Here is a 17,767-nt window from a genome sequence, read left to right on the forward strand (position 1 = left end):
CAAGACTTCTCATGTGGTATATGAAACATTATAAACCAATCACATGCAAACAAAAGTATGTTAAAATAAAAACAGTAAAAGACCAAATAAGGATCACGAAATAATAATAATCACAAACATTGATGCTCAGCTGACTCCTGGTTGCTATCACCTTGGGCTATGAAGAGGGACACTCCCTTGAGTGTAAAAGTATTTGCAGTATTTGTACTACAGTGTGATCGTAGTCTACAAATATGGTAAATTTTCTTAAACATAAAGTTAGCCATCACTGTTCATCCTGTTTAAAGTCGATTGCACTTCTGGGGAAGATGAATCAACACATTCATATTAATTCACCTCCATTCCAGGGACCAATGTGGTGTACGGAGGATGACAGGTTCCTTCAAACACATACTTTAAATGAATTCACTATAAAATCTTCAGACACAGTTCAAGAACTGGCAAATGTATAATGCACACCTTAAATTCATATTCAGTTGCTGGCTTCAGATCTGTAAACATGTGGTCCATGGCAGCAACTGGAACAAACAGTTCTTGATGATCTCCAGAGGCTGGGTCAATGAGAGAGAGATGGTAACGACCAACAAATTCCTTAGCTTCTTCATCAGGCTGACTCCATCCTACTGTAAAAGAGTCAAGGCCACTGCCTTTTGCTGATGCTTCTGGGATGAATTCTGGCTCTGAAATGTATAAAAGTCATATAAAAATAAGCGACATCAAAGAAGGATGCAACTTCACTTTTTCATTCATTTCACTTTGAAATAATGCTCCATAAGGTCCTAAAGTCAAACATAAGACTATAGCGTCTCAAGTTTTACGTTATGCAGAAGGCTGATCAGCCCTAGCTTGCATCGATACAGTAAAGGAAAACTTTAAGAATGAAAAGGGGATGTTTTTACCACTAAACCCCTTTCTTTCATTTCATTACATATTCTGTCTTCGAAGGCAGATTTACAAACACCTTGGAATAAAAATTCTGTCCCATCAACCATATAAATCTTTACTTTTAATCTATCAATCTATCAATCAAAATTACTTAATTTCCAGTTTTATGGGGTGGATCAGGAATATACAACCTGTGAACTTATAAATATCTTCAATCTACAATCAGTGCCTCAACCTTTTTGCTGCATCACTCAGGTATATCCAAACTAACATTTATAACCACAGACAGCAAAATACAGATTTTTCCCATAACTACCAAAAAGGCATCTCTTTACTGGGAATATATGGACTCCCACGGTGAAGTAGTTAGCATTCCTGACCATGACACATTCACAGGCTTCCCAAATTCTAATCCTGGTTGTGGCTAAAAGGGCACTACCAATAACTGCTATCCCTGCATTATCCATAGCAATATGAGCCACTACAGAGCCAAGGGGCACCTCATTACTAAACTGTACTCAGAGACCTTCCCACAGGCCACTGTGAGCAAAACTTAGTCCTCTCCAAATATCAACACATCCTCAGCCAGTTACATAAGGGCCCCTTGCACTAATCATGAAAAAAGGGTCTGCCCCAACAGTATCTACCACATATCTAATACAGTTACCCTAGCTTCTTCATTTATAAGATATTAATTTCTGACACACGCGCAAACACACACACACACATATATATATATATATATATATATATATATATATATGTTTGTAGCATTTATGGATCTGGAGAAGGCATATGATAGAGTTGATAGAGATGCTCTGTGGAAAGTATTAAGAATATATGGTGTGGGAGGCAAGTTGTTAGAAGCAGTGAAAAGTTTTTATCGAGGATGTAAGGCATGTGTACGTGTAGGAAGAGAGAAAAGTGATTGGTTCTCAGTGAATGTAGGTTTGCGGCAGGGGTGTGTGATGTCTCCATGGTTCTTTAATTTGTTTATGGATGGGGTTGTTAGGGAGGTGAATGTAAGAGTTTTGGAAAGAGGGGCAAGTATGAAGTCTGTTGTGGATGAGAGAGCTTAGGAAGTGAGTCAGTTGTTGTTCGCTGATGATACAGTGCTGGTGGCTGATTCATGTGAGAAACTGCAGAAGCTGGTGACTGAGTTTGGTAATGTGTGAAAGAAGAAAGTTAAGAGTAAATGTGAATAAGAGCAAGGTAATTAGGTACAGTAGGGTTGAGTCAAGTCAATTGGGAGGTAAGTTTGAATGGAGAAAAACTGGAGGAAGTAAAGTGTTTTAGATATCTTGGAGTGGATCTGGCAGCCAATGGAACCATGGAAGCGGAAGTGGATCATAGGGTGGGGGAGGGGGCAAAAATCATGGGAGCCTTGAAGAATGTGTGGAAGTCAAGAACATTATCTCGGAAAGCAAGAATGGGTATGTTTGAAGGAATAGTGGTTCCAACAATGTTGTATGGTTGCGAGGCGTGGGCTATGGATAGAGTTGTGCGCAGGAGGATGGATGTGCTGGAAATGAGATGTTTGAGGACAATGTGTGGTGTGAGGTGGTTTGATCGAGTGAGTAACGTAAGAGTAAGAGAGATGTGTGGAAATAAAAAGAGCATGGTTGAGAGAGCAGAAGAGGGTGTTTTGAAGTGGTTTGGGCACATGGAGAGGATGAGTGAGGAAAGATTGACCAAGAGGATATATGTGTCGGAGGTGGAGGGAACAAGGAGAAGAGGGAGACCAAATTGGAGGTGGAAAGATGGAGTGAAAAAGATTTTGTGTGATCGGGGCCTGAACATGCAGGAGGGTGAAAGGAGGGCAAGGAATAGAGTGAATTGGAGCGATGTGGTATACCGGGGTTGACGTGCTGTCAGTGGATTGAATCAAGGCATGTGAAGCGTCTGGGGTAAACCATGGAAAGCTGTGTAGGTATGTATATTTGCGTGTGTGGACGTATGTATATACATGTGTATGGGGGGGGTTGGGCCATTTCTTTCGTCTGTTTCCTTGCGCTACCTCGCAAACGCGGGAGACAGCGACAAAGTATAATAAAAATAATAATATATATATATATATATATATATATATATATATATATATATATATATATATATATATATATATATATATATATATTTATTTATTTATTTATTATACTTTGTCGCTGTCTCCCGCGTTTGCGAGGTAGCGCAAGGAAACAGACGAAAGAAATAGCCCAACCCACCCCCATACACAATGTTTATACATACACGTCCACACACGCAAATATATATACCTATACACCTCAATGTATACATATATATATACACCACATACATACATATATACACATGTACATAATTCATACTGTCTGCCTTTATTCATTCCCATTGCCACCTCGCCACAGATGGAATAACAAACCCCTCCCCCCTCATGTGTGTGGGGTAGTGCTAGGAAAAGACAACAAAGGCCCCATTCGTTCACACTCAGTCTCTAGCTGTCATGTAATAATGCACCGAAACCACAGCTCCCTTTCCACATCCAGGCCCCACACAACTTTCCATTGTTTACCCCAGACGGTTCACATGCCCTGGTTCAATCCATTGACAGCACGTCAACCCCGGTATACAACATCGTTCCAATTCACTCTATTCCTTGCACGCCTTTCACCCTCTTGCATGTTCAGGCACCGATCACTCAAAATCTTTTACACTCCATCTTTCCACCTCCAATTTGGTCTCCCACTTCTCCTCGTTCCCTCCACCTCTGACACATACATCCTCTTGGTCAATCTTTCCTCACTCATTCTCTCCATGTGACCAAAACATTTCACAACACCCTCTTCTGCTCTCTAAACCACTCTTTTTTATTACCACACATCTCTCTTACCCTTACATTACTTACTCGATCAAACCACCTCACACCACACACTGTCCTCAAACATCTCATTTCCAGCACATCCACACTCCTGCGCACAACTCTATCCATAACCCAAGCCTCGCAACCATACAACATTGTTGGAACCACTATTCCTTCAAACATAGCCATTCTTGCTTTCCCAGATAATGTTCTCAACTTCCAAACATTCTTCAAGGCTTCCATGGTTCCATCCGCTGCCAGATCCACTCCCAGATATTTAAAACACTTCACTTCCTCAAGTTTTCTCCATTCAAACTTACTTCCCAATATAGCATCTCTATCAACTCTATCATATGCCTTCTCCAGATCCATAAATGCTACATACAAATCCACTTGCTTTTCTAAGTATTTCTCACATATATTCTTCAAAGCAAACACCTGATCCACACATCCTCTACCACTTCTGAAACGACACTGCTCTTCCCCAATCTGATGCTCTGTGCATACCTTTACCCTCTCAATCAATACCCTCCCACATAATCTACCAGGAATACTCAACAAACTTATACCTCTGTAATTTGAGCACTCACTCTTATCCCCTTTGCCTTTGTACAGTGGCACTATGCATGCATTCCGCCAATCCTCAGGCACCTCACCATGAATCATACATGCATCAAATAGCCTTACCAACCAGTCAACACTACAGTCACTGCAATACCATCCACTGCAATTCCACTGCAATACCATCCAAACCCGCTGCCTTGCCGGCTTTCATCTTCCACAAAGCTTTTACTACCTCTTCTCTGTTTACCAAATCATTTTCCCTAACCCTCTCACTTTGCACACCACCTCGACCAAAGCACCCTATATCTGCCACTCTATCATCAAACACATTCAACAAACCTTCAAAATACTCACTCCATCTTCTCACATCACCACTACTTGTTATCACCTCCCCATTAGCCCCCTTCACTGAAGTTCCCATTTGTTCCCTTGTCTTACACACTTTATTTACCTCCTTCCAAAACATCTTTTTTTTTTCTTTTTTTTTTTATTATTATTATACTTTGTCGCTGTCTCCCGCGTTTGCGAGGTAGCGCAAGGAAACAGACGAAAGAAATGGCCCAACCCCCCCCATACACATGTATATACATACGTCCACACACGCAAATATACATACCTACACAGCTTTCCATGGTTTACCCCAGACGCCCCACCTCCCCCTAACGCGTGCGCGAGATCTTTTTATTCTCCCTAAAACTTAATGATACTCTCTCACCCCAACTCTCATTTGCCCTCTTTTTCACCTCTTGCACCTTTCTCTTGACCTCCTGCCTCTTTCTTTTATACATCTCCCACTCATTTGCATTATTTCCCTGCAAAAATCATCCAAATGCCTCTCTCTTCTCTTTCAATAATAATCTTACTTCTTCATCCCACCACTCACTACCCTTTCTAATCTGCCCACCTCCCACACTTCTCATGCCACAAGCATCTTTTGCACAAGTCATCACTGCTTCACTAAATACATCCCATTCCTTCCCCACTCCCCTTACCTCCTTTGTTCTCACCTTTTTCCATTCTGTATTCAGTCTCTCCTGGTACTTCCTCACACAAGTCTCCTTCCCAAGCTCACTTACTCTCACCACTCTCTTCACCCCAATATTCTCTCTTCTTTTCTGAAAACCTCTACAAATCTTCACCTTCGCCTCCACAAGATAATGATCAGACATCCCTCCAGTTGCACCTCTCAGCACATTTAACATCCAAAAGTCTCTCTTTCACGCGCCTATCAATTAACACGTAATCCAATAATGCTCTCTGGCCATCTCTCCTACTTACATACGTATACTTATGTATATCTCGCTTTTTAAACCAGGTATTCCCAATCACCAGTCCTTTTTCAGCACATAAATCTACAAGCTCTTCACCATTTCCATTTACAACACTGAACACCCCATGTTTACCAATTATTCCCTCAACTGCCACATTACTCACCTTTGCATTCAAATCACCCATCAATATAACCTGGTCTCGTGCATCAAAACCACTAACACAATCATTCAGCTGCTCCCAAAACACTTGCCTCTCTTGATCTTTCTTCTCATGCCCAGGTGCATATGCACCAATAATCACCCATCTCTCTCCATCAACTTTCAGTTTTACCCATATCAATCGAGTGTTTACTTTCTTACACTCTATCACTACTCCCACAACTCCTGTTTCAGGAGTAGTGCTACTCCTTCCCTTGCTCTTGTCTTCTCACTAACCCCTGACTTTACTCCCAAGACATTTCCAAACCACTCTTCCCCTTTACCCTTGAGTTTCGTTTCACTCAGAGCCAAAAACATCCAGGTTCCTTTCCTCAAACATACTACCTATCTCTCCTTTTTTCTCATCTGGGTTACATCCACACACATTCAGACACCCCAATCTGAGCCTTTGAGGAGGATAAGCACTCCCTGCGTGACTCCTCCTTCTGTTTCCCCTTTTAGAAAGTTAAAATACAAGGAGAGGAGGGTTTCTAGCCCCCTGCTCCCATCCCCTTTAGTCGCCTTCTACGACATGCGAGGAATGCGTGGGAAGTATTCTTTCTTCCCTATCCCCAGGGACAGCAGGGAGAAATAATACTTCCCACGTATTCCCTGCGTGTCATAGAAGGTGACTAAAAGAGGGAGGGAGAGGGTGGCTGGAAATCCTCCACTCTCGTTATTTTCTTAATTTTCCAAAAGAAGGAACAGAGAAGGGGGTCAGGTAAGGATATTCCCTCAAAAGCCCAGTCCTCTGTTCTTAACGCTAACGCGGGAAATGGCGAATAGTACGAAAGAAAGATATATATCTATTTTATTTATTTTGCTTTGTCGCTGTCTCCCGCGTTAGTGAGGAAGTGCAAGGAAACAGATGAAAGAATGGCCCAACCCACCCACATACACATGCATATACATACACATCCACACACGCACATATAAATACCTATACATCTCAACGTATACATATATATACACACACAGATATATACATATATACACATGTACATAATTCATACTGTCTGCCCTCTATTCATTCCCGTCACCACCCCGCCACACATGAAATGACAACCCCCTCCCCCCGCATGTGTGCAAGGTAGCGCTAGGAAAGACAACAAAGGCCACTTTCGTTCACACTCAGTCTCTAGCTGTCATGTATAATGCACTGAAACCACAGCTCCCTTTCCACATCCAGGCCCCACACAACTTTCCATGGTTTACCCCAGACGCTTCAAATGCCCTGGTTCAATCCATTGACAGCACGTCGACCCCGGTATACCGCAACGTTCCAATTCACTCTATTCCTTGCACGCCTTTCACCCTCCTGCATGTTCAGGCCCCGATCACTCAAAATCTTTTTCACTCCATCTTTCCACCTCCAATTTGGTCTCCCACTTCTCATTCCTTCCACCTCTGACACATATATCCTCTTGGTCAATCTTTCCTCACATATTCTCTCCATGTAACCAAACTATTTCAAAACACCCTCTTCTGCTCTCTCAACCACACTCTTTTTATTACCACACACCTCTCTTACCCTATTATTACTTACTCGATCAAACCACCTCACACCACATATTGTCATCAAACATCTCATTTCCAGCACATCCACCCTCCTCCGCACAACTCTATCCATAGCCCATGCCTGGCAACCATATAACACTGTTGGAACCACTATTCCTTCAAAGGTACCCATTTTTGCTTTCCGAGATAATGTTCTCGCCTTCCACACATTCTTCCATGCTCCCACAAATTTCGCCCTCTCCCCCACCCTATGATTCACTTCCGCTTCCATGGTTCCATCCGCTGCCAAATCCACCCCCAGATATCTAAAACACTTCACTTCCTCCAGTTTTTCTCTATTCAAACTTACTTCCCAATTTACTTGACCCTCAACCCTACTGTACCTAATAACCTTGCTCTTATTCTTATTTACTCTCAGCTTTCTTCTTTCACACACTTTACCAAACTCAGTCACCAGCTTCTGCAGTTTCACACATGAATCAGCCAACAGCGCTGTATCATCAGTGAACAACAACTGACTCACTTCCCAAGCTCTCTCATCCACAATAAATTGCATACTTGCTCCTCTTTCCAAAACTCTTGCATTCACCTCCCTAACAACCCCATCCATAAACAAATTAAACAATCATGGAGACATCACACACCCTGCCGCAAACCTACATTCACTGAGAACCAATCACTTTCCTCTCTTCCTATACGTACACATGCTTTACATCCTCGATAAAAACTTTTCACTGCTTCTAACAACTTGCCTCCCACACCATATATTCTTAATACCTTCCACAGAGCATCTCTATCAACTCTATCATATGCCTTCTCCAGATCCATAAATGCTACATACAAATCCATTTGCTTTTCTAAGTATTTCTCACATACAATCTTCAAAGCAAACACCTGATCCACACAGCCTCGAACATTTCTGAAACCACACTGCTCTTCCCCAATCTGATGCTCTGTACATGTCTTCACCCTCTCAATCAATACCCTCCCATATAATTTACCAGGAATACTCAACAAACTTAAACCTCTGTAATTTGAGCACTCACTTTTATACCCTTTGCCTTTGTACAATGGCACTATGCAAGCATTCCACCAACCCTCAGGCACCTCACCATGAGTCATACATACATTAAATAACCTTACCAACCAGTCAACAATACAGTCATCCCCTTTTTAATAAATTCCACTGCAATACCATCCAAACCCACTGCCTTGCTGGCTCTCATCTTCCACAAAGCTTTTACTACCTCTTCTCTGTTTACCAAATCATTCTCCCTAACCCTCTCACTCTGCACACCCCTCAACCAAAACACCCTATATCTGCCACTCTATCATCAAACACATTCAACAAACCTTCAAAATACTCACTCCATCTTCTTCTTACATCACCACTACTTGTTATCACATCCCCATTCGCCCTCTTCAATGAAGTTCCCATTTGTTCCTTTGTCTTATGCACTTTATTTACCTCCTTCCAAAACATCTTTTTATTCTCCCAAAACTTTAATGATACTCTCTCACCCCAATTCTCATTTGCCCTCTTTTTCATCTCTTGCACCTTTCTCTACACCTCCTACCTCTTTCTTTTATACATCTCCCAGTCATTTGCGTTATTTCCCTGCAAAAATCATCCAAATGCCTCTCTCTTCTCTTTCAATAATAATTTTATTTCTTCATCCCACCACTCACTACCCTTTCTAATCTGCCCACCTCCCACGCTTCTCATGCCACAAGCACCTTTTGCGCAAGCCATCACTGCTTCCCTAAATACATCCCATTCCTTCCCCACTCCCCTTATGTCCTTTGTTCTCACTTTTTTCTATTTTGTACTCAGTCTCTCCTGGTACTTTCTCACACAAGTCTTCTTCCCAAGCTCACTTACTCTCACCACTCTTTTCACCCCAACACTCTTCTGAAAACCTCTACAAATCTTCACCTTCGCCTCCACAAGATAATGATCAGACATCCCTCCAGTTGCACCTCTCAGCACATGAACATGCAAAATTCTCTCTTTTGCATGCCTATCAATTAACACATAATCCAATAACACTGGCCATCTGGCCATCTCCTATTTACATACGTATACTTATGTATATCTCTCTTTTCAAACCAGGTATTCCCAATCATTCAGTACTCCTGAAACAGGAGTTGTGGGAGGATGTGATAGAATGTAAGAAAGTAAATTCTCGATTAATATGGGTAAAACTGAAAGTTGATGGAGAGAGATGGGTGATTATTGGTGCATATGCACCTGGGCATGAGAAGAAAGATCATGAGAGGCAAGTGTTTTGGGAGCAGCTGAATGAGTGTGTTAGTGGTTTTGATGCACGAGACCGGGTTATAGTGATGGGTGATTTGAATGCAAAGGTGAGTAATGTGGCAGTTGAGGGAATAATTGGTATACATGGGGTGTTCAGTGTTGTAAATGGAAATGGTGAAGAGCTTGTAGATTTATGTGCTAAAAAAGGACTGATGATTGGGAATACCTGGTTTAAAAAGCGAGATATACATAAGTATACTTATGTAAGTAGGAGAGACGGCCAGAGAGCGTTATTGGATCACGTGTTAATTGACAGGTGCGTGAAAGAGAGACTTTTGGATGTTAATGTGCGGAGAGGTGCAACTGGAGGGATGTCTGATCATTATCTTGTGGAGGCTAAGGTGAAGATTTGTATGGGTTTTCAGAAAAGAAGAGTGAATGTTGGGGTGAAGAGGGTGGTGAGATTAAGTGAGCTTGGGAAGGAGACTTGTGTGAGGAAGTACCAGGAGAGACTCAGTACAGAATGGAAAAAGGTGAGAACAATGGAAGTAAGGGGAGTGGGGGAGGAATGGGATGTATTTTGGGAATCAGTGATGGCTTGCGCAAAAGATGCTTGTGGCATGAGAAGAGTGGGAGGTGGGTTGATTAGGAAGGGTAGTGAGTGGTGGGATGAAGAAGTAAGAGTATTAGTGAAAGAGAAGAGAGAGGCATTTGGACGATTTTTGCAGATAAAAAATGCAATTGAGTGGGAGACGTATAAAAGAAAGAGACAGGAGGTCAAGAGAAAGGTCCAAGAGGTGAAAAAAAGGGCAAATGAGAGTTGGGGTGAGAGAGTATCATTAAATTTTAGGGAGAATAAAAAGATGTTCTGGAAGGAGGTAAATAAAGTGCGTAAGACAAGGGAGCAAATGGGAACTTCAGTGAAGGGCGCAAATGGGGAGGTGATAACAAGTAGTGGTGATGTGAGAAGGAGATGGAGTGAGTATTTTGAAGGTTTGTTGAATGTGTTTGATGATAGAGTGGCAGATATAGGGTGTTTTGGTCGAGGTGGTGTGCAGAGTGAGAGGGTTAGGGAAAATGATTTGGTAAACAGAAAAGAGGTAGTAAAAGCTTTGCGGAAGATGGAAGCCGGCAAGGCAGCAGGTTTGGATGGTATTGCAGTGGAATCTGTTAAAAAAGGGGGTGACTGTATTGTTGACTGGTTGGTAAGGTTATTTAATGTATGTATGATTCACGGTGAGGTGCCTGAGGATTGGCGGAATGCGTGTCTAGTGCCATTGTACAAAGGCAAAAGGGATAAGAGTGAGTGCTCAAATTACAGAGGTATAAGTTTGTTGAGTATTCCTGGTAAATTATATGGGAGGGTATTGATTGAGAGGGTGAAGGCATGTACAGAGCATCAGATTGGGGAAGAGCAGTGTGGTTTCAGAAGTGGTAGAGGATGTGTGGATCAGGTGTTTGCTTTGAAGAATGTATGTGAGAAATACTTAGAAAAGCAAATGGATTTGTATGTAGCATTTATGGATCTGGAGAAGGCATATGATAGAGTTGATAGAGATGCTCTGTGGAAGGTATTAAGAATATATTGTGTTGGAGGCAAGTTGTTAGAAGCAGTGAAAAGTTTTTATCGAGGATGTAAGGCATGTGTACGTGTAGGAAGAGAGGAAAGTGATTGGTTCTCAGGGAATGTAGGTTTGCGGCAGGGGTGTGTGATGTCTCCATGGTTGTTTAATTTGTTTATGGATGGGGTTGTTAGGGTGGTGAATGCAAGAGTTTTGGAAAGAGGGGCAAGTATGAAGTCTGTTGGGGATGAGAGAGCTTGGGAAGTGAGTCAGTTGTTGTTCGCTGATGATACAGTGCTGGTGGCTGATTCATGTTAGAAACTGCAGAAGCTGGTGACTGAGTTTGGTAAAGTGTGTGAAAGAAGAAAGTTAAGAGTAAATGTGAATAAGAGCAAGGTTATTAGGTACAGTAGGGTTGAGGGTCAAGTCAATTGGGAGGTGAGTTTGAATGGAGAAAAACTGGAGGAAGTGAAGTGTTTTAGATATCTGAGAGTGGATCTGGCAGCAGATGGAACCATGGAAGCGGAAGTGGATCATAGGGTGGGGGAGGGGGCGAAAATTCTGGGAGCCTTGAAGAATGTGTGGAAGTCGAGAACATTATCTCGTTCCCTCCACCTCCGACACATATATCCTCTCGGGCAATCTTTCCTCACTCATTCTCTCCATGTGCCCAAACCATTTCAAAACACCCTCTTCTGCTCTCTCAACCATGCTCTTTTTATTTCCACACATCTCTCTTACCCTTACGTTACTTACTCGATCAAACCACCTCACACCACACATTGTCCTCAAACATCTCATTTCCAGCACATCCATCCTCCTGCACACAACTCTATCCATAGCCCACGCCTCGCAACCATACAACATTGTTGGAACCACTATTCCTTCAAACATACCCATTTTTGCTTTCCGAGATAATGTTCTCGACTTCCACACATTCTTCAAGGCTCCCATGATTTTCGCCCCTCCCCCACCCTATGATCCACTTCCGCTTCCATGGTTCCATCCGCTGCCAGATCCACTCCCAGATATCTAAAACACTTTACTTCCTCCAGTTTTTCTCCATTCAAACTTACCTCCCAATTGACTTGACCCTCAAACCTACAGTACCTAATAATCTTGCTCTTATTCACATTTACTCTTAACTTTCTTCTTTCACACACTTTACCAAACTTAGTCACCAGCTTCTGCAGTTTCTCACATGAATCAGCCACCAGCGCTGTATCATCAGCGAACAACAACTGACTCACTTCCCAAGCTCTCTCATCCACAACAGACTTCATACTTGCCCCTCTTTCCAAAACTCTTGCATTTACCTCCCTAACAACCCCATCCATAAACAAATTAAACAACCATGGAGATATCACACACCCCTGCCGCAAACCTACATTCACTGAGAACCAATCACTTTCCTCTCTTCCTACACATACACACACACACACACACACACATATATATATATATATATATATATATATATATATATATATACATATATTGGAAAGGATCACAATTTTGCGCGTGATCAAGATATTCCTATGAGTCCACGGGGAAAATGAAACACGAAAAGTTCCCAAGTGCACTTTCGTGTAATAATCACATCATCAGGGGAGACACAAGAGAGGAATATAACAGTCAGTTGATATACATCGAAGAGACGAAGCTAGGACGCCATTTGGTAAACATGGTTTTGGACAATCACATGTTTACCAAATGGCATCCTAGCTTTGTCTCTTCGATGTATATCAACTGACTGTTATATTCCTCTCTTGTGTCTCCCCTGATGATGTGATTATTACACGAAAGTGCACTTGGGAACTTTTCGTGTTTCATTTTCCCTGTGGACTCATAGGAATATATATATATATATATATATATATATATATATATATATCTATATATATATATATATATATATATATATATATATATTTTTATATTATATATTTTTTTTTGCTTTGTCGTTGTCTCCCGCATTTGTGAGGTAGCGCAAGGAAACAGGCGAAAGAAATGGCCCAACCCACCCCCATACACATGTATATACATACGTCCACACACGCAAATATACATACCTACACAGCATTCCATGGTTTACCCCAGACGCTTCACATGCCCTGATTCAACCCACTGACAGCACGTCAACCCTGGTATACCACATCGATCCAATTCACTCTATTCCTTGCCCTCCTTTCACCCTCCTGCATGTTCAGGCCCCGATCACACAAAATCTTTTCCACTCCATCTTTCCACCTCCAATTTGGTCTCCCACTTCTCCTCGTTTCCTCCACCTCCGACACATATATCCTCTTGGTCAATCTTTCCTCGCTCATTCTCTCCATGTGCCTAAACCATTTCAAAACACCCTCTTCTGCTCTCTCAACCACGCTCTTTTATTTCCACACATCTCTCTTACCCTTACGTTACTTACTCGATCAAACCACCTCACACCACACATTGTCCTCAATCATCTCATTTCCAGCACATCCATCCTCCTGCGCACAACTCTATCCATAGCCCACGCCTCGCAACCATACAACATTGTTGGAACCACTATTCCTTCAAACATACCCATTTTTGCTTTCCGAGATAATGTTCTCGACTTCCACACATTCTTCAAGGCTCCCACGATTTTCGCCCCCTCCCTCACCCTATGATCCACTTCCGCTTCCATGGTTCCATCCACTGCCAGATCCACTCCCAGATATCTAAAACACTTTACTTCCTCCAGTTTTGCTCCATTCAAACTTACCTCCCAATTGACTTGACCCTCAACCCTACTGTACCTAATAACCTTGCTCTTATTCACATTTACTCTTAACTTTCTTCTTTCACACACTTTACCAAACTCAGTCACCAGCTTCTGCAGTTTCTCACATGAATCAGCCACCAGCGCTGTATCATCAGCGAACAACAACTGACTCACTTCCCAAGCTCTCTCATCCACAACAGACTTCATACTTGCCCCTCTTTCCAAAACTCTTGCATTTACCTCCCTAACAACCCCATCCATAAACAAATTAAACAACCATGGAGACATCACACACCCCTGCCACAAGCCTATCACTGAGAACCAATCACTTTCCTCTATTCCTACACGTACACATGCCTTACATCCTTGATAAAAACTTTTCACTGCTTCTAACAACTTGCCTCCCACACCATATATTCTTAATACCTTCCACAGAGCATCTGTATCAACTCTATCATATGCCTTCTCCAGATCCATAAATGCTACATACAAATCCATTTGCTTTTCTAAGTATTTCTCACATACATTCTTCAAAGCAAACACCTGATCCACACATCCTCTACCACTTCTGAAACCACACTGCTCTTCCCCAATCTGATGCTCTGTACATGCCTTCACCCTCTCAATCAATACCCTCCCATATAATTTACCAGGAATACTCAACAAACTTATACCTCTGTAATTTGAGCACTCACTCTTATCCCCTTTGCCTTTGTACAATGGCACTATGCACGCATTCCGCCAATCCTCAGGCACCTCACCATGAGTCATACATACATTAAATAACCTTACCAACCAGTCAATAATACAGTCACCCCCTTTTTTAATAAATTCCACTGCAATACCATCCAAACCTGCTGCCTTGCCGGCATTCATCTTCCGCAAAGCTTTTACTACCTCTTCTCTGTTTACCAAATCATTTTCCCTAATCCTCTCACTTTGCACACCACCTTGACCAAAACACCCTATATCTGCCACTCTATCATCAAACACATTCAACAAACCTTCAAAATACTCACTCCTCCTTCTCACATCACCACTACTTGTTATCACCTCCCCATTTGCGCCCTTCACTGAAGTTCCCACTTGCTCCCTTGTCTTACGCACTTTATTTACCTCCTTCCAGAACATCTTTTTATTCTCCCTAAAATCTAATGATACTCTCTCACCCCAACTCTCATTTGCCCTCTTTTTCACCTCTTGCACCTTTCTCTTGACCTCCTGTCTCTTTCTTTTATACATCTCCCACTCAATTGCATTTTTTCCCTGCAAAATTCGTCCAAATGCCTCTCTCTTCTCTTTCACTAATACTCTTACTTCTTCATTCCACCACTCACTACCCTTTCTAATCAACCCACCTCCCACTCTTCTCATGCCACAAGCATCTTTTGCGCAAGCCATCACTGATTCCCTAAATACATCCCATTCCTCCCCCACTCCCCTTACTTCCATTGTTCTCACCTTTTTCCATTATGTACTCAGTCTCTCCTGGTACTTCCTCACACAAGTCTCCTTCCCAAGCTCACTTACTCTCACCACCCTCTTCACCCCAACATTCACTCTTCTTTTCTGAAAACCCATACAAATCTTCACCTTAGCCTCCACAAGATAATGATCAGACATCCCTCCAGTTGCACCTCTCAGCACATTAACATCCAAAAGTCTCTCTTTCGCGCGCCTGTCAATTAACACGTAATCCAATAACACTCTCTGGCCATCTCTCCTTCTTACATAAGTATACTTATGTATATCTCGCTTTTTAAACCAGGTATTCCCAATCATTCCTTTTTCAGCACATAAATCTACAAGCTCTTCACCATTTCCATTTACAACACTGACCACCCCATGTATACCAATTATTCCCTCAACTGCCACATCATATACAAATATATACATATAATATAAATGGGACGGCCTTGATTAGTGCATCAGCTGCATGTGCCATCTCAGCTAACATAAAAAATATCCCCTCTACCATACATACACTGATGTTGTCTAATATGTATTACTTGGGGTTTCACTGATCATGTGGTGGATCCAGCCAAAAATTCAGTGTTTTCAGTTGGATTTATTGCTTAATGGGCGAGTTACGTGTGACACCAGTTATCATTATATTTACATAAACCCAGGACAGCTTTCCCTGAAAGAGCCCCTACTGCTTCAAGAGTGTATTACTCCCAGAAACAGGTATGTGATGGACTCCTCTGGAGTGAAAACTTCCTGAACAACAGTGTGATCCCTTTCATTAACAGATGATGACATATGATCCCTTTCATTAATAGATGATGACATAGTCTCAATGAAGGTAACTTTTCACTCAGGTATAAACATATGCAGAGTCTGGCAATACTTATAACAACTATATTCATTTCTACTTCTCTATTGTTACCCAAGGGCCTCTTTCTTGGGAAAGTCCTAGTATTACCCAGAATCTCTTTCCTAAGACTCCTGCAGCCCAAGGATACAATACTTTCAGTAGCAGAGATAGAGGGACTCTTGGAGTAAGAAGTTCTTTAAAAAGACTGTACACCCAATGATTCAACCTCAACAAAGGTGACTGTTCACTTGTGGTATAACCTCTTCAAGCAGAGCTTGGTAATAACACCTATATTCATTCATTTATAATTACCCATGGACCAATGTCTACAAAAGAGTCCTGATGTTACCCAGGACCTTTCTAAAGGTCCCTGCAACTCAAGGCTGTGCAGCTTCCAATGGCAGGGAACTATACACTTTTTTGGACTGCTTGGTGTAAACCTGAGCAGGCAGAGTCAAGTAACACTCCTTAAAGTGTGTTGGATGGGGTAGGTGGGAAGTGAGCAGCACAATAAAGTAAAGCTGCTGTCGAAAGAGAAAAGAGAAATGTATAGGTAGTATTTACAGGGAAGGAGTGCAAATGATTTGGAGATGTACAAGATAAAGTGATATGAGGTCAAGAGGAAGGTAAAGAGGTTAAAAAGATGGCTAATGAGAGTTGGAGGAAGTAAGCATCTGTAAACTTCAGGAAGAATAAGATGACTTGGAAGGAGGTATATTACCAGGGAAATATATTTACAATACTACCTGCCAGGGTGTCAGGAGGGTTAGTGTTGGCTACATAGTGAGCCAGCACTATAGTTGTTGTCAAGCTGCACTCCTCTGACCCAGGAAACTGTCTTTTCTTTTTGCCTCATCCACATGCAAACTACTGGCATTGTCTACAAACATACAAGCTCGCTTTGTCATACATAACACTTGACAATACTTAACTCACACAGCTCATTCTCCAGAACTCTAGATTTTCCTGCAATGAGCACTATGCGCTAGCTCTGCCCTTTGGCAAAATGGTAGGAGCAATAGATGGAAGTAGCAGGTAGGAACATTTAGGCATGAGAATTAGGTAGAAACAAGAGGAAAAAGTAATAGGTAAAAACATTAGGCGGGTCATTAAGTAGAAGTCCTCAGTAGGAACATTATATATAAGCCTCTTCAAACACTGCACTTAAATTGCCATCTGTCAATGGCCTGTTAAGGGTGAGTTACTAAAGGATAAGAAGCAGCACTGGAGTTCACGAGTTACGGAGACTCTGTTGCCATGGCCACCCCTTGAGGGAACTGCAGTTGAGAACAAGTGTCAGATATACACACAAAAAGATTACTATTAACATTTCTTTTTCATACTTAGTCGCTATCTCCTATGTTAGCAAGGTAGCGCAAGGAAACAGACGAAAGAGTGGCCCAACCCACCCACATACATATGTAGACACATAAACACCCACATATACATACCTATACTCTCAACGTATACATACATATGCATACACAGACATATATACACATGTACACATTCATACTTACTGCCTTCATCCATTCCCGACAACATCCCGCCACACATGAAATGGAACCACCTACCACCTGCATGCATGCGATGTAGCACTAGGA

General features: G+C 42.0%; 1 protein-coding gene across 2 annotated transcripts in view; it reads right to left on the reverse strand.

Moving 5' to 3' along the window:
* Positions 1–17,767, reverse strand: part of Ptp69D (Protein tyrosine phosphatase 69D) — a 669,136-nt gene that overhangs the window by 483,470 nt on the left and 167,899 nt on the right. For both annotated transcript variants that reach the window (XM_071664992.1, XM_071664991.1), the window contains exon 9: positions 460–680. In XM_071664992.1, the coding sequence (XP_071521093.1) occupies positions 460–680 (221 nt within the window). The remainder of the gene's footprint in view (positions 1–459; positions 681–17,767) is intronic.

This window comes from Panulirus ornatus, chromosome 9, assembly GCF_036320965.1.
Source record: "Panulirus ornatus isolate Po-2019 chromosome 9, ASM3632096v1, whole genome shotgun sequence".
In the NCBI taxonomy this organism is placed as follows: domain Eukaryota; kingdom Metazoa; phylum Arthropoda; class Malacostraca; order Decapoda; family Palinuridae; genus Panulirus; species Panulirus ornatus.